The following is a 23,836-nucleotide window of genomic DNA, read 5'->3' as shown; positions in this document are numbered from 1 at the left end:
TTTATTTGAGATGGAGTCTCGCTCTGTCGCCCAGGCTGGAATGCAGTGGTGCCATCTCGGCTCACTGCAACCTCCACCTCCAGTTCGAGCAATTCTCCTGCCTCAGCCTCCCAAGTAGCTGGGATTACAGGCACCCACCACGATGCCCAGCTAATTTTTGTATTTTTAATAGAGATGGGGTTTCACCATGTTGCCCAGGCTGGTCTCAAAACTCCTGACTTCGGGTTCCTCCCACCTCGCCCTCCCAAACTGCTGGGATTACAGGCATGAGCCACCACGCCTGACCAAGATATTTAAAAGAAAGATAACAAGAGTCAGTTTTAACATTTTGCCAATGTCACTTTGAGGGCACATGACTAGGGGTTCAGCACTTCGTGTATTTGCTTCCAAACTGTCTCCATATTCAGAAGGAGAATGAGCTGATCAAAAGCCACTGAGGATCCATACTCATACTGAGAAAAAAGAAAACAAAACAACAATCTTATGGACTTTTTAATAATAATACTTAGAGTAAATTGAAAACACAAATAATCTGTCAGCCCACTTCATGATGTTGCCTCGGAAGCCTAGTAAAATATTCCTATGTGACCTGCTTCAAACTTTTCTGTGCTTGGTAACATTATAGCTGCTAGACGTACACAAAACACCTGCCTTGGGCATCAGGCTTGGCCCAAATTCAGGCCAGGAAAGAAACTGGAAATGTAACTAGAGGAAGGGGTTCAACTTTTTCAGGTCATGGATAATTCTCCCCTCCTCTCCATCCTTTCTTATCTCTTCTCCTTCCTTCTATCCCTTCTCATCCTCATCCCCCATCCTCTCCTCCGTCCTCTCCACCCCCTCTCTTCCTTTACCTCCTGCAACTCCTCACCCATGCCATCTTGCTCTAGAAAGAGGCTGTTTATTGGGCTTCTGTGTACCATCCTAAAGCACAGTGATATCAAAATAAACATGAGAATGCCTCAGGCTCAGGCAGATGGCAGATCTGAGGTTTAGTTTCCCTGACCTGTTCCCAGTTCCTGTGTAACACGGATGTTGAATGGAGAACAAGTGGGCCCACCACAGCAGATCAAAGGGTAAAACCCGGGACCAGTGGACTGACTGTAGGAAGTGGCAGAAATTCTGAGATCAGAAGCCAGCAGAAACCACGGTACTACTTTACACCCACTAGGATGGCTATAACCAAAACAAGAAAAACAAAAATGGAAAATAGCAAGTGTTGGTGAGTTTGTGGAGAAATTGGAATCATAATAAATTCTAGTGGGAATGAAAAATGGTGCAGCTATGGTGAAAAAGTTTAACAGTCCATCAAAAAGTTAATTATAGTTATCATATTGCTCAGCATTTACACTCCTAGTTATATAACAAAGAGAATTGAAAATATATTTTCACCCAAATATTTGCACAGGAATATTCATAATAGCCTAAAAGTGGAAACAACACAAATGTTCATCAACTGACAAATGAATAAACAAAATATACTATAGCCATGCAATGGAATATTATTCAGCCATAAAAAGGAAATAAGCACATGCTACAACATGAGTGAACCCTGAAAACATTATACTAAGGGAAAGAAGCCAGTCACGAAAGACAGCATATTATATACTTCCATTTATATGAAATATAAAGAACAGGGAAATCTGCACAGACAAAAGGTAGACTAGTAGTTGTGTAGGGCAGGAGGGTAGCTGAAAAGAGGGGTAGGGTGAGTAAGGATGTCGTGACGAATGTGCATAGAATTTCTTTTTTTGTGTTTGTTTGTTTTGAGATGGAGTCTTGCTCTGTTGCCCAGGCTGGAGTGCAGTGGCGCGATCTCAGCTCACTGCAAGCTCCACCTCCCAGGTTCACACCATTCTCCTGCCTCAGCCTCCCGAGTAGCTGGGACTACAGGCACCCGCCACCAAACCCGGCTAATTTTTTGTATTTTTAGTAGAGACAGGGTTTCACCATGTTAGCCAGGATGGTTTCGATTTCCTGACCTTGTGATCCGCCTGCCTCGGCCTCCCAAAGTGCTGGGATTACAGGTGTGAGCCACCGCGCCTGGCCAGAATTTCTTTTTAGGGTGATGAAAGTGTTCTAAAATTGACTGTGGTGATGGTAGCATATACCTGTGAATATACTAAAAACCACTGAATTGCACACTTAAGTGCATAAATTGTACCTTATGTGAACTTTATCTTCATAAAGCTTTTTTAAAAATCTTGTACACCGGCTGGGCATGGTGGCTCATGCCTGTAATCCCTGCAATTTGGGAGGCCGAGGCAGGTGGATCACCTGAGGTCAGGAGTTCGAGACCAGCCTGGCCAACATGTTGAAACCCCGTCTCTACTAAAAATACAAAAAATTTGCCGAGCGTGATGGTGGGTGCCTGTAATCCCAGCTACTCAGGAGGCTGAGGCAGGAGAATCGCTTGAACCCAGGAGGCAGAGGTTGCAGTGAGCCAAGATCATGCCACTGCACTCCAGCCTGGGCAACAAGAGTGAAACTCTGTCTCAAAAAAAAAAAAATTCTTGTACACCAATTGATATGGTTAGACTCACCCAAATCTCATCTTGAATTGTAATCCCCAGGTTTTGAGGGAGAGACCTGGTGGGAGGTGATTAGATCATAGGGGCAGTTTCTCCCATGCTGTTCTCATGATAATGAGTGAGTTCTCACAAGATCTGATGGTTTTATAAGTGTTTGACATTTCCTCCTACACACACTCTTTCTCTCTCCTGCCACCTCGCAAAGAGGGTGCCTGCTTCCTCTTCCTCCATGGTATAAGTTTCATGAGGCTTTCCCAGCCATGCGGAATTGTGAGTCAATTAAACCTCCTTTGTGTATAAATCACCCAATCTCAGGTAATATCTTAAGAGCAGTGTGAGAACAGACTAATACACCGATATTCATGGCTACATTATTTATAACAGCCCAAAAGCGGAAACAACCCAAACGTCCATCAACTGAAGAATGGATAAACAGAAAGTGATATGTTTGTACAATGAAATATCATGCAATAATAGAAAGAAATGAAGTGGCCCGGGTGCAGTGGCTCACGCCTGTAATCCCAACATTTTGGAAGGTTGAGGCGGGTGGATCACTTGAGGTCAGGAGTTCCAGACTAGCCTGGCCAACATGGTGAAGCCCCATCTCTACTAAAAATACAAAAATTAGCTTGGCATGGTTGCAGGACCCTGTAATCTCAGCAACTCAGGAGGCTGAGGCAGGAGAATTGCTTGAACCTGGGAGGCGGAGGTTGCCATGAGTGGAAATCGCCCCACTGCACTCCAGCCTGAGAGCCAGAGCCAGAGCCAGAGCCAGAGGCCATCTGGAAAGGAAGGAAGGAAAGAAGGAAGGAAGGAAGGAAGGAAGGGAGGGAGGGAGGGAGGGAGGAAGGGAGGGAGGGAAGGAGAAAGAGAGAAAAGAACGAATTGATATGTGCTACAACATGGATGAACCTACTTCAGAAACATTATAGTGAATGAAAGAAGCTAGACATGAGAAAATACATACTGTATGATTGCATTTGTACGTGATATCCACAATAGGCAAATCTATAGATACAAAAAGTTAATTAATGATTGGTCAGAGGATACAAATAGGAGGAAATTAGGAGTGGCTACTAATAGGTTTGCAGGTTTTTTGGTGGGAGGTAATGAAAATGTTCTGGAATTAGATAGCAGTGATGGTTGCACAATACTGTAAATATATATAAGAAATCACTCTATTGTACACTTCAAAATGGTAGATTTTTTTCATGTAAATTTGTCTCAATTTTTAAAATTGTCAGAAAAACCTATACAGGAGTAAGCCCTCATTTACTGGAAGTGCTGAAAATAAAAAAGAACATACGGCCAGCTAGTCAAGAGAACCAATATAGAGTGGTTTTCTACAAGCCTGGGGAAGAGTTTTAAGAACAGTTAAAAATCACCCAAACAGTTTCCCATGTGTTAATTCCATTCTCACCAGACATCCTTTTAATTATTGTTATTGTTTAGTTTCTCAAATTTTCATCTTGATAGAAAATTTGCTGACCAGAGTCTGCAGTCAACTGACCAGAGCCCGCTGGTCTTCTTGGCTGTATTTTTCACGAAAAAAAGAATAAGTTAGATTGAAATTTGGGTGTACAAGTGTTTTCTGGTCATCCTGCTGAGGCAGTTTGACCATTCCTCCTCCTAATTTTAGGTTGGATGTGGACACTCGTGACACTAGATATGCCAAGAGAATTGGAGAGAAATTTTATTACCCTGGGGACTAGTGGGGGTAAGTGAGGGAGGGGTGGGTGCTGCAAACAGGTCTGGGCTGGTTTGAGAGAGGCAGAGGAAGTTGGATGGGCCTTTATAGCATCTAGGAAGTGGGGCTGGTGAAAATGCCGCACAGGCTGTAGATTTGCAAGTTTTAAATTTCTCAACTGCACCAATTTTTGTTGCCAGTTTTAAATTTCCCACCAATGCCAAAGAAGGAGGCAGGCTGGAGAATTACAAGTTTTAAATTTCCCACTACAGCCAAAAACAGAGTCATGCAGGCTGTAGATTTGCTAGTTTTAAATTTCCTGCTGGCATCAAAGGAAAAGGTGCCCGGACTTTCTTATCACCCTGACCGGAAGCAGGGACCAACTATGCACGCTCCAAGATTTTGAGACTTTTCACTTTTTTGTTTATTTTGATTATTCCCTGTCTTTTCCTGTAAAGCTTATTTTCAGGGTCAGAAGCAAATAGCTGTATAGAGAAGAAAGACAAAACTAGCTCAAATAAAAATGGTAGGATTCAGTGACTGGATTTATGTGTGTGTTATGTGAGCCACACAGTATTTTCAGTCTGGGCAATTCTTAAGAGATGAATTGGGCCAGCCGTGGTGGCTCACACTTGTTAATCTCAGCACTTTGGGAGGCCGAGGCAGGCGGATCACCTGAGGTGGGGAGTTTGAGAGCAGCCTGACCAACATGGAGAAACCCCGTCTCCACTAAAAGTACAAAATTAGCCGGGTGTGGTGGCACATGCCTGTAATCCCAGCTATGCAGGAGGCTGAGGCAGGAGAATCGCTTGAACCCGGGAAGCGGAGGTTGTGGTGAGCCGAGATCGCGCCATTGGACTCCAGTCTGGACAACAAGAGCGAAACTCCGTCTCAAAAAAAAAAAAAAGAGAGATGAACCAATACTGCTATAAACCTTGCGGAGAAAGTTGGGAGAAGAAACTTTTACAGTTCAAAGCACAATGTCTAGAAAATGTTTCTGTAAGCAGTATTTTGGCAAGTGTTTTTCTTGTAAACGTATTTACAAGTTCCAGTGATTCTCCCACTTCAGCCTCCCAAGTAGCTGGGATTACAGGCATGCGCCACCACACCCAGCTGATTTTGTATTTTTAGGAAAGATGGGGTTTCACTATGTTGGTCAGGCTGACTGGGCCTGACTGGGGTTCAGATAAGGAGGAGGAGAAAGGCGAGGAGGAAAGGTAAGTGGTCTCAAACTCCTCATCCCAGGTGATCCACCCACCTAAGCCTCCCAAAGTGCTGGAATCACAGGTGTGAGCCACCGAACCCAGCTGTAAATGTATTTTTCCTTAGCATTTTTGTAACTACTATAGGCATCTATATGGCAATTAGAAATAACACAGAGACAGGCAAAACCGTATGTTTAAAACAAAATGTGGTAAAAATAACTAGTATTTTGAGACGTGTTTCAAGTACAGTATTTCCAGAAAACAATATATATATATATATATATATATATATATATATATCTTTTTTTTTAACTCGTGTCTTTAGCCCTCACACACAGGGAAGACCCGGAATTCATGTTTCTCTGCAGTCAGGTACAACGTATTTTTTGGGATGACAACTCCAGGTTAAATGGAGCGTTTGCTTAGAAGAGCTGCATCCACGCTGGTCAATTTCACTTCCTCCGCCGCCTTCGACGGTAAGTAAAGTAGCTGCACATGTAACTACCAGCCGTCCGTGGGCGGCTAAAAGGCCCCGGATGTTCAGGGGGTGGAGTCGGCCTCTACCCATGAGGCAGCGCGCGCAGTTATATACTCCTGCCCCGTGCTGAGGCGCCGGTTCCGCGCTGGAAGTCTCCGGGGGAGTCGCTGTTGCTGAGGCTGTCGCCCGAGGTTTTCGCGCTCCTCCCTTTCCTCCTCCTCTTTCTCCTCCTCCTTATACGAACCCCAGTCAGACCGATCTGCTCTGCTCTCGGTAAGCGGCCCCCGCCCCCGCCTTTGCCGCGCGGAAGCAGGCAGCAGCTCTCCGGCGCGGCCGAGGCAGCCTTCCCCAGAGAGCGGTTCTGAGGGTGGCTGGCTGAGGGTCTCTATGCGGGTGCGGATCCACGGGGGTGCGGGGGAGGGGACAGGCTTGGCGGCGTGGTAGTTGGTGGGCCACCATCTTGCGCCGGGCCCTGAAGGGGGAGGGTTTTCTGGAGATAGAGCCTGGCGGCCCGTGGTTTCGCGGGCCGCGGCAGCTGCGGCAGCCTTCTCACCTCCTGAGTCCTGCCGGTCTGTTTCCAACTCGGTTTGGGTTTTTCATTCTGGAGGCAGCTCCCTTTCGTCTTTTGTACGGTTGATACTGATGTTTGACGGAGACCCGCCCACCCTCAAGTCTCTTCAGTCAAACGAAAAGAGACTTGAGGGGATTCCGAACTTTCAGGCATCAGAGATCCTGTGACCCCCTCTTTCTGCCCAGGTTCCCCCCACACAGGACCGGTCATTCCATGCCCACAACCTTGTTCTGGTCAAAGGGACTTCCCTTCTCTGTCACAGAAATCGTGCTCCATTCCGTTATTGTCTAGAGGATAAGAGCCCTGAGGAGAAACGTGGAGTTAAATACACTATGTTCTAACTAGGAGGTTTGCAGGTTTTACTTAAAGAGATGGAAAAAATTATGCTGAGGTATACTCCTGCTCTAGAGATGGAGGGAGTTCCTCTCAACTTCTCTCAGGTTTTAATGCTTTTTTAAGGAGAAATTCGAGAGGAAATTGTCAAGTGAACCAGCTTCTGCAAGCACGGGAGACCTTCATCCAGGGGATTCTCTTTGTTTGGAAAGATTTGTTAGTTTTGTGGAGTTTTTTTAAATCTGCGACCTTAAATTTTTTTTACTATTGTTTTCAGGTTTGGACTATGAGTTGTAATGTCTTTTAGTGCCCCTAAACAAAATTGAAACCTAGAAGTAGAGTTTTAAACTGCAAAAGTCTCATCTTAGTATTTGTGAGGTGTCCTGGTTTGGGGGTTACTGTGCAAACTTAATCTCCTTACGCGGAAACTTCATTGAGCCTACAAAGGCACTGATTTGCTTGTAAAATTAGGGCCGTGTACCTTTGATGTTTCTACAGCCATACACATTCCATTATAATCGTATCTTGCATTTGTGTATTTCATTGGTAGCACCCCTTTTGAGATGGGCTGTAGGGTGTTGATAGAACTGTTTGAAGATGAGGAAACAGCCTCAAGGACAGAACTTTACCGAGGTCATGTGCCTAGGAAGTGATGGAACCAATTCTTAAACCTAGGCTTTCTGACCCTCATTCAGTGTTCAATTTGCTATATTATGCCTCACTTTTTGTGAGAGTGAGGTGGTCACGGAGAATAAGCAAGGAGGCTCACTTAAAAATTTTAAGAAGTATTATTCAGTTCCTTTTTCCTTTGTATTTTTATTTTTAAGGCTTCATTTTTTTTCAACTTTTTCATACTTTAATATTATTTCTAAGCATGTTGAAGAGTTGAAGAATATCCTATTGAAAAAGTTCTTAGGTTGAATAACTCCAAATCTCAGCTACTTGGTTTTCAGTGAGTTTGTCTTAAGTAGTGATTCAAAAAGATTTGATTTCCTCAGTAATTTTTGTTGTTGTTGTTTTGAGACGCAGTCTCGCACTGTCGCCCAGGCTGGAGTGCAGTGGCGCGATCTCAGCTCACTGCAACCTGTGCCTCCCAGGTTCGACCGATTCTCCTACCTCAGCCTCCCGAGCAGCTGGGGTTACAGGCCTCTGCCACCACGTCCGGCTAATTTTTGTAATTTTAGTAGAAATGGGGTTTCACTATGTTGGCCAGGCTGGTCTGGAACGCCTGACCTCGTGATCCACCCACCTCGGCCTCGCAAAGTGCTGGGATTACAGGAGTGAGCCTCCATGCCCAGCCTTCTTCAGTAATTTGAATCAAATATATATGTCTAGACTTTTTTTTCCCAGTGCTCTGCACATTCAGAGAAACATCACTAGTAATGAACTGTAGAAATGACCCCTGAAAGTAGAGTGTTTGTCTAGACTTTATTCATTTGCTGCAAAGTGGTTTTCTTTTAAGGAGTATTTTTTTTTTCATTTTTTTGTTTCCTTTTTAACTTTGTATTGGCAAATGATAATTGTGCGTATTTATGGGGTACAATGTGATGTTTTGATATGTATACATTATGGAAAGAGGCTAACATAGCCATCACCTTACCAATTTATCATTTTGTTATGAGAATGTTAGAAATTATTTTAGCAATTTTGAAATATACAATACATTATTAATATTAGCTGTGGTCACCTTGTAGTGCAATAGAGAACTAACACTTATTCCTCCAGCCTAATTAAACTTTGTACTCTTGGATCAACATCTTTTCCCCATCTGTCCCACCCCGAACTCCCAAGTCTCTGGTAACCATCTTTCTACTCTCTGTTTCTATGAGATAAAGTTGTTTAGATTCCACATGTGAGATCATACAATGTTTTTCCCCAGAGACCAAGAGAATCCAGCTGCTTTTTATTAAGATAAATATTAAAAGACATTTGCAAAAATGTGAATCAATATTACTTTTCTCATTAGATTTGTTTTTTAAAAGTTATTCTCATTAAAAGTATTTTTATTAACTTGTAATGGTCTTATAAATATTTTAAATAAAAACATTTGAAATCTGTCTCAGTTTCAATTTCTAATATGAGAAATATCAACACATATTGTCCATATAAACATAAAGCTCATTGGGGTTCTTGTTAAGTTTTAAGTGAAAAGAAATCCTGGGATAAAAGAGTTTGAGAACTACTGATGTGATGCAGTTTATTTATGATATGATTTTAATTGAGCTCTTCATGTGAACTAGATTTGTTTTCTTTAAGTGCTTGTATTCATCAATTTACGGTATGACTTCAGGTAAGGAAGGAGAAGTTGAGAAAAATAGTGCAAAGTACTATTTAGGAATATTTCACGTGCTTTATTTAATGTTCACAGTAGTGCTGCAAGGAAGGTATTACTGTTTTCGTTTTACAGATAGAAAAACTAAGGCTTACAGAGGTTGATTATACTTACAGATTTGGCAGCCAGGAAGTGGTAGACCAGAAATTCCCACTCAGGTTTTCAGCCCCTATGTCCAGTGTTCCCGTCAATGCACTTACTTACATTTTCCCTGGTGGATAAGTTTTACTCCTATAAAAAGCAAATTGATTAATAATATATACTTCTTGAGGTTACTTTAGGAATTAGTGATTATAGAATATCTTATGAAACTTACATAAAATATTTACAGATTGGCTTCGAAAGGCCAGTAATTGTACATTAGTCTTTTCCCCATATCTTTTACATATGAATTATAATAAAAGTGTATGCCTATAAAGTCTATACCCTGAGTATAATGTAAAACTTCTTTGTAGAAGTATATTTTATTATAGTGCCCTATCCCAAAGCTGACATAAAATGTTTTAAAATATAGGCAAACTTCGCAAAGTATTATGCTAGTGAGTTTTAAATCTCAGCGTAAACCAGCTATTTTCTACAAATAAATGAAGTATGACAATTAACAGAGACAAAAGTTGAATAAATTAGGATAAAATAATAAAGTTATTAAATGTCTTCTCAAAATGTACCTGGACTTCATGTGTTCAGACTTTCAGAAAAAAAGATAATTTGCATAGTATAAAAACTTGGACAAAGAAAATATGAAGAGCCTCTATTTTCTTTCTGAATTGTGTATAATTTGTTCCCAAAACCTACTTTGAAAGTTTGAATCATTGAGATGCCAGTGAAATTGTCTAAGGAACCAAGATATAATCCAGTTTTCTTGGATTTGAGTACTATACCAATTCTTGGTATAAGAAAAACATTTCACAGACACCCCTGAACTTAAAATGTTTGAAACATTCTCAGAGTTCTTACACAACCATAAAACAAAGCAGTCAAGTGAAACTACAAAACCATTGCCATTTGAATCAGCTTTCATATATTGAATGAGTATTTTGCTGAGTCACTGCCTACTTCTATTGAGTTTTTCATACCTACTTATATATACTATATATATAATATATTCCCTACTTATATATAAATAATAGCAAGGTTTTTTATTTGAACCCTTTCAGTACCTTCATTTCTGTAGCTAACCATATTGTCATTGCCCTTCATTTAGTGCAAATGCGTCATTTAGGTATATAAGGTGGTCACCCAGGGAGTCCCCAGAGCAGGCTTATATTAATTTTTTTAGATAGCAAAAGTTAGATCGCAAAACAAAAAGAGAATTATATTGTTATAGAGCTCTCTTGCACAACCTGGAATATATCTATTTTCCTGAGAGGTCTGTTGACCCTGGTTTGAAAAATGGGGTAATCCATTGATGAGTTTATTAGTAGTCTTAAACACAGTTGCCAGAAACCTAGCTCAAAGTAGATTAAACCAAAAATGAATAATTATTTTCTCTCTTAACTGAAAAGCTGTTGTGGATAATTTGCTTCAGGCATGGTTAGCTTCAGGTATTTAAATGGTATCATCAGGACTTGAATGTTTACCTACTCTCCCTTTCTCTACTCCAGAATCTTACAGCTTTGCTATCTTTGTTAGGTTCTTTGGTACTTTTTCTTCACATCACTCCCAAGCTTATATGCTACCAGCTGATTATTTTCTTTCTTTTTTTTTTTTTTTTTTTTTTTTTGAGATGGTGTCTCACTCTGTCTCCCAGGCTGGAGTGCAGTGGTGCGATCTCGGCTCACTGCAGCCTCCACCTCCCGGGTTCAAGCCATTCTCCTGCCTCAGCCTCCTGAGTAGCTGAGATTACAGGCACGTGCCACCACGCCCAGCTAATTTTTATATTTTTAGTAGAGACTGGGTTTCACCATGTTGGTCAGGCTGGTCTTGAACTCCTGACCTTGCAGTCCACCCGCCTCTGCCTCCCAAAGTGCTGGGATTACAGGAGTAAGCCACCGCACCTGGCCTTATTATTTTCTTAATAGCATTATTGAGATACAATTCATATAGCATACAATTTACTCATTTGAAGTGTGCAATTCAGTCGTTTTAATATATTCACAGTTGTGCAGCTAGCACCACAGTTAATTTTAGAACATTTTCATCACCCCAGTAAGAAACCCTGTACCCATTAACAGTCACTCCCCATTTCCCACCAACCCTCCCAACCATATGCAGCCACTACTCTATTTTCTGTCTATGGATTTGCCATTTCTAGACATTTGATATGAATGAAATCATACAATATGTGGTCTTTTTGACTGTCTTCCTTCACTTAATATAATGTTCTCAAGGCCCATTCCTATTGTAACATGTATCAGTGCTTCATTCCTTCTTATTACCAAATAGTGTTCAGTTGTATGGATATATCACATTTTGTTTGTCCATTCCTGAGTTGATGGGTATTTGAGTTGTTTCCACTTTTTGGCTATTGTGAATAATGCCACTGTGAACATTTGTGTGCAAATTTTTGTGTGGACATATATTTTCAATTGTCTGTCTCTAGGAGTGTAATTGCTAGGTCATGTGATAACTCTGTTTAACTTTGTGAGGAACTGCCAAAGTGTTTTCCACAGTGGCTGTACCATTTCACATTCCCACCAGCAGTGTATGAGGGTTCCAGTTTCTCTACATCCTTGCCAACACTTGTGATTATCTGTCTTTTAATTCTAGCCATCCTAGTGGGTGTAAAGTGACATCCATTAACTATTTAAATGTTTTTTATTGTGGCAAAATACATATACTATTTACCATTTTAACTATGTTAATCTATTTTTAACTTTTTGTAGAATAAACTCTTGTAAAACATAGTTGAATTTTAGATACATAAAAGCTGAAACCAAAAAATAACTAAATAGGAATTATAATTATTTATACAGGCAGTTTTCAAAAAAATGAATGGGTTGTGTTCAGTAGGTGTTTCCTGAGTCAGTTACTCAGAATTCATTTTTTTCCCCCAGAAGAACGGTGTATTAAACATGGGTATAGTATCTCCACCTGAATCAGTAGCTGAAATATGGAGCATTCTTTCCTCTTGTGCCTATTTTGAGGCCAACTCTGAGTTGCAGAACCTAGAGACCCTCTGGAGTTGCTGTTATAGGAGCTCTGAGATGCCCACTGCATATCTTTGCTGGATATTCCATTTCTCTGACAGCTGACTTAATCCCCCATACAATTCCTTCCCTTGCCACCAAAATTCTGATGTAGTGACTTTAGGGGTTTTTGTGATAGTTTTAGAAGGCTGCGATCCTTCCCCAAAGGAATCCATGAAGTTGTATGTATTTGTTTATTTTAAAAACTGGAACTAAGTATGGTAACATTCTTTTGACGTGTTGTCCCATAGAAATTCCATAGCTGCATCATCCACTACAGTAGCCGCTAACCACTTGTGGCTTTTGAGCACTTGAAATATGGCTAGAGTGACTGAGGAGCTGGATTTTTATTTTTTAATTAAGTTGAAGTAGCCACATGTGGCTAGTGGTTACCTCATTGGATAGCACAGCTTTGGACTGAAGTTATGGCTCTAATGGCATCTAAAGATTTCTGACTTTTTAGAGCTTTTATGAGCATACCAATTGAGACTCATTGGTGGCTGCATTGGGCCTCAAAAGCTATCTCTATAGCCATAGGCAGTAAATATGGCTTGTTTGTATAGACTACTTGTACATTTGGTAATCATTTTAGGATGGTTATGCCAATAAATATTTTATATGATCATTTAATTAAAGTGTTAAGCCAGGCACAGTGATGTTCACCTGTAGTCCCAGTTACTTGGGGGGATCACTTGAGCCCAAGAGTTCAAGGCTGTGGTATGCGATGATCAGTCGTGCTTGTGAATAGCCACGGCACTCCAGCCTGGGCAACATAGCGAGACCTTGTCTCTAAAAAATAAAAATTAAAAAAAAAGTGTTGTATGAGTCTCATATACTGTGCAATTGTGACTTTAAAAAATTCTGTGCTCTTGGTAGCAATAGATCCTTAATGTTGAGCAAGAATTGTCATGTATTTATCTGCGTGACATATGTATTACCTTAATTCTAATTTAGGAACAAGCACTAACTATCCAAGTAGTTGAGTTTAAAGAGATTATTCAAACATTTGTATCTTGAGTTCTTGTGCACTGCACATACCATATATTCTACATACAGAATAAACACTTTTAAAATACTATTTCAGTTATAAAACAAAAAAGGTAAAAATCGGACATCAGAAATCTAAAGTAGGATATTCAAGTCAGACCTCAAAACTAGGGACATTTACTGAATTACAGAATTCACTAGAGACTCTTGTAGTAGAAATACAAACATTTATACAAGTAACTTCTTCTGGAGTTAAAGTAATATTTTCCGCTTTGCTCTAATTTCATCCAAATAATTTGGAATTAGGGAGTTTGCTTTTGCCAGTTGGAAGATAAAGACATACGTGGAGACTGAATTAGCTCTGTATATCCTACTTTAGATTTCTGATGTCCGATTTTTACCTTTTTTGTTTTATAACTGAAATAGTATTTTAAAAGTGTGTATTCTGTATGTAGACTATATGGTATGTGCAGTGCACAAGAACTCAGGATACAAATTCCTGTTTTAGAAAGCAATTCAAATTTTTTTTTTATAATGTTTAATGTAACAGCTTTTTGAAAAGCCCGAAGAACTGTAGACAGATTGTAAACTTCTGAAGGCAAGGACTATGGCTTATTCATCTTTGTATTTTCCCTAGAACCTAGCACAGTACCCTGAGCACAAAAGGCAGTGAACAGTTACTTAATAATGAATTGTTTTATTATGCAATTTATCCAATTACTTTTCTGTTACTTTTCGGTTCAGAGTTGATTCGAAAAACTAAAAATATCTAAATGTATGTGTTTTCTTATAGTAATAATATTTCTGAAATGTGAAGAATAGGAATCAGTTAAAGATTAATGTCAGCATTTCAGAATTCAGATTTACTAAAACATATATTACAGGGTAATTACTCATTTTTGCATAAAGATCCCTTTTGAAGTTTATTTGTAATCTGATAACTCCGATTTCTTCAAGTAGTAAATGTTTAATACATGTAACTATACGTTAAATGTATTCATTTGGGAATAAACCAATTACAGAAAATGAATTACCTGTGTGTATTAAACACATCAAACTCAAAAGGTGGGCTTTTGTAGGAGAAAAAGACTTAAATTTGTGTGCATTTAATTTAACAAAATCCACACTAGTAGTAGACATCTTTATTTTAGAGGGTGGAAAACTGAGACCTAGCTTACTGTCTTGTCTGGAGTCATATGGTGAGTGTGCTGGAGATCAAAATTAGACCCAAAGATTTTGGGTCTCAGGTTTCATGTTTCAATACTTGGTGTTACTTAAAGTGACTCATAACATTGATTGATGTCATGTGTTCGTACTTAGGTGACCTTGCAACTTCATGGATGACGACAAACGTTTTCAACCGAAAAGTAAGTATTTCCGCTGTAGTTGATACTAATAGGCATGATTTTTGTACTGTAAACCTTTCAAAAGAAAAGGTTAGAGACAGAAGTGGGCACATTTTCTTAAAAACAAATATTTATTTATTTATTTATTTATATTTTTTTGAGACAGTCTCGCTCTGTCGCCCAGGCTGGAGTGCAGTGGCATGATCTCGGCTCACTGCAAGCTCCACCTCCTGGGTTCACGCCATTCTCCTGCCTCAGCCTCCTGAGTAGCTGGGACTACAGGCGCCCACCACCATGCCCAGCTAATTTTTTGTATTTTTAGTAGAGACGGGGTTTTACCGTGTTAGCCAGGATGGTCTCAGTCTCCTGACCTCGTGATCCACCCGCCTCGGCCTCCCAAAGTGCTGGGATTACAGGCGTGAGCCACTGTGCCTGGCCAAAACAAATATTTATTAAAGTAATGCATATTCCTAATTTAAAAAAAATACAGTAAACATGTCAGTAATAGATATGAAATGTTTCCTTCTCATCCCCAGAGATAACTACTGTTGTAGGTTTAGTATACATAATCACAAACTTTTTTCTATGCATAGACAAAAAATAATTTCTAAATAAGATCATACTATATATGCTATTATGTGCCTTTTAAAAATTTTTGCTCAGTAGTATATCTTGAAATTAACAATGGCAGTACTCAGTTTAAAAGAATAGGGAAGACCTATTTATTTGTTCCCATAATATCACGATGGTATCAACATAATGTAAATTATTTTTTAAATTATCAGTATATATGAGTCTCCCTTGTTTCTTTAAATCTGGCATTGCATGGCTTTACCTAGTTTCTTACCCCGTAGATAATCATGTACATATCCAATACACTACTGTGTGTAGGAGGAAATACAAAGAAAGAAAATATGTTCTTCACTCTCAAGGAGCTTACTTTGGAGTTGAACATGTATAATTAAGACACACTAAGAAATAGTAGGCAGTTTGAGATCATATATATTAAATCTTGAATTGCATAGCATAGACTGTCAGTGCAGTAAGAGGTTAAAGAAAAATCTAATGGTTTGCTGAGGAAGTTATAATTGAACTAAGAGTTGGAAAGGGGCAAGGAATCAATCTGGGGGGATATCTGCTTGAAGTTAGATACTTATTAATATGGCATTTTCCTGAATCTCTGTTACCACTTCTATTAGGCAGATATTGTGCTCATGTTAGAGGTGAGAAAATAGGTTCAAGTAATTTCTCCAGAGTCACATAATTAAAAGTGGTGCAATGAGGATTTGAACTATTCAATTTGATGTCAAGTGCATGCTCTTTCCACTATACTCAAATCATGTGACAGTGTAAGGTAAGGAGAAAGGATATTCCAAGTGGAAGAAGCAGTACGAATGAGGACTTCAAGGGACACAATGAGTGCGGTATTTTCAAGTATTCAGAATATACAAATACTGAAATATGAATTAATACTTTTAATTGTCTGACTTACAGCATTCTATGTAATGTTTTTTGAGGTATTTGGAAAAAAGGATCAGTTCATAATATTGGTTACATTTGGGAGAATGTGAAGATTTTTTGTTTTGGGGGTTTCTTTGGTAGGCAGACTACTGAACATCAAACAATGTTATGCCAAGCCATGATATCTGGCGTGTCTGTATAGAAGAGGAAATCAAAATGTTTTAAAAGAATGGAACCAATTTGTTAAGAGGTTTTGTTTGTGTCCTATCCTCAAATCATTGTTTTCAAGTTTTACACGTTAAGGCCGTGCTAAAGGATGGTCTTAATTTTGAGTCAAAAGTAGAAATGGCATTATTTTAATATAGTAAAATTACTGTTAGGAATGACTGCATTTGAAAAACAAAGATATCATTGTCTAAGCCAGAACTCTGAAGAAGTTTTATTTTGTTTTTATTTATTCTTATAGTTGTCCCCCACAATCTACATGTCACTCCACCACTTACATACATTCCCATTTTTATTATTTATTTTTTATTTTTTATTTTTTTGAGACAGAGTCTAGCACTGTGGCCCAGACTGGAGAGCAGTGGTGCCATCTCTGCTCACTGCAACCTCTGCCACTCAGGATCAAGTGATTCTCCTGCCTCAGCCTCCCAAGTAGCTGGGATTGCAGGTGTGCCTCACCACTCCCGGCTAATTTTTGTAATTTTTATAATTTTAGAGAGACGAGGTTTCACCATGTTGGCCAGGCTGGTCTCAAACTCCTGGCCTCATCTCAGTCTACCAAAGTGCTGGGATTAAAGGCGTGAGCCACCGTGCCCAGACCCCATTGCTGTTACGTTAGTTTACATCTCCTTCACTACTTTTTAACCTAAACAATACACATATCTTTTTTTAAAGTCAAACAACTTGAAAAGACTTTAAGTTACTTAAGCACAGTCTCTTGAAGGGAGGGAGTGAAGGAGAGCTCTTGGAGGGAGTGAAGGAGAGAGAGAGAGAGAGAGAGGTTGAGATAGATGTGTATGTGTGAGCACATGCAGGTACCTATATACTCCCTGTTTTTTCAAGCTAAAAAACTGAAAGCATGTACTTTCAGTTGTATAGCTGTTTTTCTAATAATTACTTCCACGTTTCTCAATTTTTAAAACTCGTATGTACATACAGTTGTCTCTTGAACCATCAAGTTTTGCCATTACCTAGTGATTTTCTATCAAGGAAGATGAAGATTTTAGTTTTCTTAAAACTTTTTCTTTTAAGCATCTCTCAATATAGTTATATCTGAATTTTTCAGTAAATCATATTCCATGATTTTATGATGACCATAATACTGTTCACAGGTGAGTGAACATACATATTACATAATAATACATATTAATGTATCATGGGTACATTTCCTTTTCTCTTTTTCTATATATTGTTCAATTAAAATTTTCATTTTATAAGTTAGCAAAGTTTATTAAAACCTATAGCCACTCACACCCTTCCAGAGCCTTTTTTTTTTTTTTGAGACAGAGTCTTGCTCTCGCCCAGGCTGCAGTGTAGTGGTGCGATCTCGGCTCACTGCAAACCCCGCCTCCCAGGTTCACACCATTCTCCTGCCTCAGCCTCCCGAGTAGCTGGGACTACAGGCACCTGCTACCATGCCTGGCTAATTTTTTTGTGTTCTTAGTAGAGACGGGGTTTCGCCATATTAGCCAGGATGGTCTCGATCTCCTGACCTCGTGACCCACCCTCCTCGGCCTCCCAAGGTGCTGGGGTTACAGGTGTGAGCCACCGCGCCCGGCCCTCTTTCTTTTTTTTTTATTTTCTGAGACAGTCTCACGCTGTTAACCTGGCTGGAGTGCAGTGGCACGATCTCAACTCACTGCACCTCTACCTCCCGGGTTCCAGCAATTCTCCTGCCTCAGCATCCCGCCTAGCTGGGATTAAAGGCGTGCACCACCATGCACTGCAAATTTTTGTATTTTTGTTTTCAGTAGAGACAGGATTTTGCCATATGGACCACACTGGTCTCACACTCCTGACCTCAAGTGATAAGCCCACCTCAGCCTCCCAAAGTGCTGGGATTAAGGTCGTGAGCTACCGCGCCCCCCCACTTCCTTGTCCCCTTTTTTTCTTGAGATGAAGTCTCCCAGACTGGAGTGCAGTGGCGCAGTCTTGGCTCACTGCACCTCCCACTCCCGGGTTCCAGCGATTCTCATGCCTCCGCCTCCTGTGTAGCTGGGAATACAGGCGTGCACCACCACCGCGCCCGGCCCCGTGGCCTCTTAATTCACTTTTCCTATACTGAAACTTGTCAGGTAATCTAACAATTTAATGTTTAATATTTTAATAATATTTAGGGGGATTGGCAGCTTCCTGGGAGTGGTATTCTCCTGCACTACTCTGGCTTGTTGCTCTGTAGGCCTACTGCACAGCTCTTGTCCTGGGACTTACTTTTGTTTTTGTATTGTGCTGAATGTCAGATTTTCTGCATCCTGTGTCATTCTCCTTCTTAAGTCTTGTTTTGGTGGATTCCTACTAAGAAAGGGGGAATGAGAGGGAAATGTTGTATAATACTGCTGGTCTTTATTCTTATTCTTATTTTTTTTGGAGATACGCCCTTACTCTGTTGCCTAGATGGGAGTGCAGTGGCACCTTCATGGCTCACTGCAGCCCCCACCTCCTGGGGCTCAGGTGATTCTCCCACCTCAGCTTTCTGAGTAACTGGGACTAGAGTGCGCACCACCATGCCTAAGCTGTTCTTTATTCTTGTTTGTTTGTTTGAGTGAGACTCTCCATCACCCAGGCTAGATTGCAGTGGCAGGGCCCGATCTCGGCTCACTGCAACCACCGGCTCCTGGGTTGAGGCGATTCTTGTGCCTCTGCCTCCCAAGCAGCTAGAATTACAGGTGCGCACCACCATGCCCAGCTAATCTTTGTATTTTTAGTAGGGACAGGGTCTCACCATGTTGTCCAGGCTGGTCTCGAACTCCTGGCCTCAAGTGATCCACCTGCCTTGGCCTCCCAAAGTGCTGGGATTACAGGCCTGGGCCACCACACTCAGCCACCTGGCAATTTCCAATATTCTGAAATTTCATATGTCCCGCTAGTGTAGTTTTTATTCTTGATCATTGTGCTGGCTGCTGGTGGGCCCTTTCATTCTGTAGATTTATATCCATGAGAACTAAGAATTTTTCTTGTATTTTCCTTTGATTACTTCTCCTCTCCTTTTTCTCTCTCTTTTTTTTCCTGGAGCTTTTGTTAGGTGCATTTTATACCTTTGAAATTGATTTGTCGCCGGGCGCGGTGGCTCACGCTTGTAATCCCAGCACTTTGGGAGGCCGAGGCGGGTGGATCACGAGGTCAGGAGATCGAGACCACGGTGAAACCCCGTCTCTACTAAAAATACAAAAAAATTAGCCGGGCGTGGTGGCGGGCGCCTGTAGTCCCAGCTACTCGGAGAGGCTGAGGCAGGAGAATGGTGTGAACCCGGGAGGCGGAGCTTGCAGTGAGCCGAGATTGCGCCACTGCACTCCAGCCTGGGCGACAGAGCGAGACTCCGTCTCAAAAAAAAAAAAAAAAAAAGAAATTGATTTGTCTACCAATCTTGTTTTCTGTGTTTAATATATGTGTTTTTTGTCTTTTGGTTTCATATTTACTCAACTTTGACATTGACTTTTTTTTTTTTTTTTACTGAATTTTGTCTGTCTTTATATAATATCGTTGTCTTATCTGTCTAAAGATGTTTATTATATCCTATTATTGTCTCTTGCTCTCTGTATTATCTGTGTCTTTTTTTAACTTTTATTTTAAGTTCAGGGATACATGTGCACGTTTGTTATGGGTACACTCATGTCTTGGGGGTTTGTTGTATAGGTTATTCATCACTTAGATGTTAAGCCTAATACGCATGAGTTATTTTTCCTGATCCTCTCCCTCCTCCCACCCTCCACCCTCAAGTAGGTCCCCAGCGTCTGTTGTTCCCCTCTATATGTCCATGTGTTCTCATCATTTAGCTCCCACTTATAAGTGAGAACATGTGGTATTAGGTTTTCTGTTCCTGCATTAGTTTGCTAAGGATACTGGTCTCCAGCTCCATCCATGTTCCTGCAAAGGACATGACCTTGCTCTGTTTTATGGCTGCAAAGTTCTCCATGGTGTATATGTACCACATTTTCTTCATCCAGTCTACCATTGATGGGCATTTGGGTCGATTCCATGTCTTTGCTCCTGTGAATAGTGCTGCAGTGAACATATGTATACATGTGTCTTTATGATAGAACAGTTTACATTCCTTTGGGTATATACCTAGTAATAGAATTGCTGGGTCTAATGATAGGTCTGTTTTTAGCTCTTTGAGGAATCACCACACTGTCTTCCACAGTGGTTGAACTAATTTACACTCCCACCAACAGTGTATAAGTGTTCCTTTTTCTCTGCAACCTCCCCAGCATCTGTTATTTTTTTAACTTTTGAATAGCCATTCTGACAGTGAGAGATTATATCTCAGTGTGGTTTTGATTTGCATTTCTCTAATGATCAGTGATGTTGTGCTTTTTATCATATGCTTGTTGGCTGCATGTGTGTCTTCTTCTGATAAGCATCTGTTCACATCCACTGCCAACTTTTCAATGGGGTTGTTTGCTTTTTTCTTGTAAATTTGTTTGAGTTCCTTATATATGCTGGATATTAGCCCTTTGTCAGATGCATGATTTGCAAACTTTTTCTCCTGTCTGTAGGTTGTCTGTTTACTCTGTCTCTAGTTTCTTTTGCTCTGTCTATAGTTTCATTTAATTAGAGCCCATTTGTCAATTTTGGCTTTTGTTGTAATTGCCTTTGACGTCTTTGTCATGAAGTCTTTGGCCATTCTTATGTCCAGAATGGTATTGCCTAGGTTGTCTTCCAGGGTTTTTATAGTTTTGGGTTTTACATTGAAGTCTTTGATCCATCTTGAGTTGATTTTTGTGTATGGTGTAAGGAAGGGGTCCAGTTTCAGTCTCTTGCATATGGCTAGCCAGTTATCCTGGCACTATTTATTGAATAGGGAGTCCTTTCCCCATTGTGTGTTTTTGTCAGCTTTGTCGAATGTCAGATGGTTGTAGGTGTGTGGCCTTATTTCTGGGCTCTCTATTCTGTTCCATTGGTTTATATATGTGTTTTTGTACCAGGACCATGTTGTTTTGGTTATTGTAGCCCTGTACCGTTTGAAGGCAGGTAGCATGATGCCTTCATCTTTGTTCTTTGTGCTTAGGTTTGCCTTGGCTATCCAGGCCATTTTGGTTCCATATGAATTTGAAAATAGCTTTTTCTTGTTCTGTGAAGAATGTCATTGGTAGTTTGATAGGCATATCATTGAATTTATAAATTGCTTTGGGCAGTATGCCATTTAACAATATTGATTCTTCCAGTTCATGAGCATAGAATGTTTTTCCATGTGTTTGTGTCATCTCTGATTTCTTTCAGCAGTGTTTTGTAATTTACATTGAAGAGATCTTTAACTTCCCTGGTTAGCTCTATTCCTAGGTATTTTATTCTTTTTGTAGCTGTTGTGAATGGGATTGTGTTCCTGATTTGGCACTTGGCTTGACTGTTGTTGGTGTATAGGAATGCCAGTGATTTTTGTACGTTGATTTTGTATCCTGAGACTTTGCTGAAGTTGTTTATCAGCTTAAGGCACTTTTGGGCTGAGACTATGGGGTTTTCTAGATATTGGCTCATGCTGTCTGCAAACAGGGATAGTTTGACTCCCTCTCTTCCTATTTGGATGTCGTCTATTTCTCTTGCCTGATTGCTCTAGTCAGGACTTCCAATACTGTGTTGAATAGGAATGGTGAGAGAGAGCATCCTTGTCTTGTGCTGGTTTTCCAGGGGAATGCTTCCAGCTTGTGCCCATTCCGTATGATGTTGCCTGTGGGTTTGTCATAGATGGCCCTTATTATTTTAAGGTATGTTCCTTCAATACTTAGTTTATTGAGAATTTTTTTTTTTTTTTGAGACAGAGTCTCACTCTGTCGCCAGGCTGGAGTGCAGTGGCAGGATCTTGGCTCACTGTAACCTCCGCCTCCTGGGTTCAAGCCATTCTCCTACCTCAGCCTCCCAAGTAGCTGGGACTGCAGGCGCACGCCACCACACCCTGTTAATTTTTGTATTTTTAGTAGAGGTGGGGTTTCACCATATTGGCCAGGATGGTCTTGATCTCTTGACCTCGTGATCTGCCTGCCTCGGCCTCCAAAAATGCTGGGATTACAGGCCTGAGCCGCCACGTCTGACCATTTATTGAGTATTTTTAACACGAAAGGGTGTTGAATTTTATTGATAGGCTTTACTGCGTCTATTGAGATAATCAGATAGTTTTTGTCCTTAGTTCTGTTTATGTGATGAATCACATTTATTGATTTCCATGTGTTGAATGAACCCTGCATCCCAGGGATAACGCCTACAGGATAGTGGTAGATAAGCTTTTTGATGTGCTGCTGTATTCGGTTTGCCAATATTTTGTTGAGGATTTTTGCATCCATGTTCATCAAAGATGTTGGCATGAAAGCTTTTTGGTTTTTTGATTATTGGTTTTTTCGTTTTTTTGTTTTTCATTTTTTTTTCTGAGATAGCATCTCATTCTTCCACCCAGGCTGTAGTACAGTGGCATGATCTCAGCTCACTGCAACCTCCACCTCTTGGGTTCAAGCGATTCCCCTGCCCCAGCCTCCCAAATAGTTGGGCTTACCAGGTGTGCGCCATCATGCCTGGCTAATTTTTGTGTTTTTAGTAGAGACAGGGTTTCGCCATGTTGGCCAGGCTGGTCTTGAACTCCTGGCACCAAGTGATCCACCCACCCCGGCCTCCCAGAGTGCTGGGATTAAGGTCGTGAGACCCTGCGCCTGGCTCCTTCTGTCACCTCCGTTTTTGTTTTTGTTTTTGTTTTTTCAGACGAAGTCTAGCGCTGCCTCCCAGGCTGGAGGGCAGTGTTTCGATCTCGGCTCACTGCACTCCCCCTTCCCGGGTTCCAGAGATTCTCATTCTTTAGCCTCCTGGGTAGCTGGGACTACAGGCATGCACCACCACCGCACCCGGCCCCATGGCCTCTTAATTCACTTTTCTTACACTGTGAAACTTGTCAGGTTACCTAACAATTTAATGCTTAATATTTTGGAAGATTGGCCGGTCTCCTGGAAGTGGTATTCTCCTGCGCCACTCTGGCTGTTTGCTCTGTAGGCCTACTGCACAGCTGTTGTCCTGGGATTTTCTTTTGTTTTTGTATTGTGCCGAATGTCAGATTTTCTGCATCCTGCATTTGTCCTCCTTAAGTCTCGTTTTGGTGGATTCTTCCTGAGAAAGAAAGGGTGAATCAGAGGGAAATGTTGTGTAATATTGCTGGTCTTTATTCTTTCTTTCTTTTTTTCTTTTGAGACAGGTCCTTACTCTGTTTGCCTAGACTGGAGTACAGTGGTGCCATCATGGCTCACTGCATCCCCAATCTCCTGGGGCTCAGGTGATTCTCCCACCTCCGGACAGAAGTACTTGCCGTCATGCCTGGCTAAGCTGTTCTTTATTTTTTATTTATTTATTTATTTTTTTGAGACTCAGTCTTACTCTGTCGCACAGGCTGGAGTACAGTGGTGCGATCTCACCTCGTTGCAACCTCTGCCTCTCGGGTTCAAGTGAATCTTCTGCCTCTGACTCCCAAGTAGCTGGGATTACAGGTGTTCACCATCACCCTGGCTAATTTTGTATTTTAGTAGAGATAGGGGTTTCACCATGTTATCCAGGCCTGTCTCGAACTCCTGGCCTCAAGTTAACC

The 23,836-nt window shown here is 40.8% G+C and overlaps 1 protein-coding gene across 1 annotated transcript in view; it reads left to right on the top strand.

Moving 5' to 3' along the window:
• Positions 1 to 5,985: 5,985 nt before the first annotated feature.
• The window catches only part of ZNF280C (zinc finger protein 280C), a 66,255-nt gene continuing 48,404 nt past the window's right edge, over positions 5,986 to 23,836 (top strand). The window contains exons 1-2 of the mRNA XM_030807403.1: positions 5,986 to 6,171; positions 14,570 to 14,616. Coding sequence (XP_030663263.1) covers positions 14,586 to 14,616 — 31 coding nt within the window. The 5' untranslated portion in view covers positions 5,986 to 6,171; positions 14,570 to 14,585. The remainder of the gene's footprint in view (positions 6,172 to 14,569; positions 14,617 to 23,836) is intronic.

The sequence above is a fragment of the Nomascus leucogenys genome, chromosome X (genome assembly GCF_006542625.1).
Source record: "Nomascus leucogenys isolate Asia chromosome X, Asia_NLE_v1, whole genome shotgun sequence".
NCBI lineage: Eukaryota > Metazoa > Chordata > Mammalia > Primates > Hylobatidae > Nomascus > Nomascus leucogenys.
Note: the sequence above shows the minus strand (reverse complement) of the source record. Positions and strands in the feature narration are given on the sequence as shown.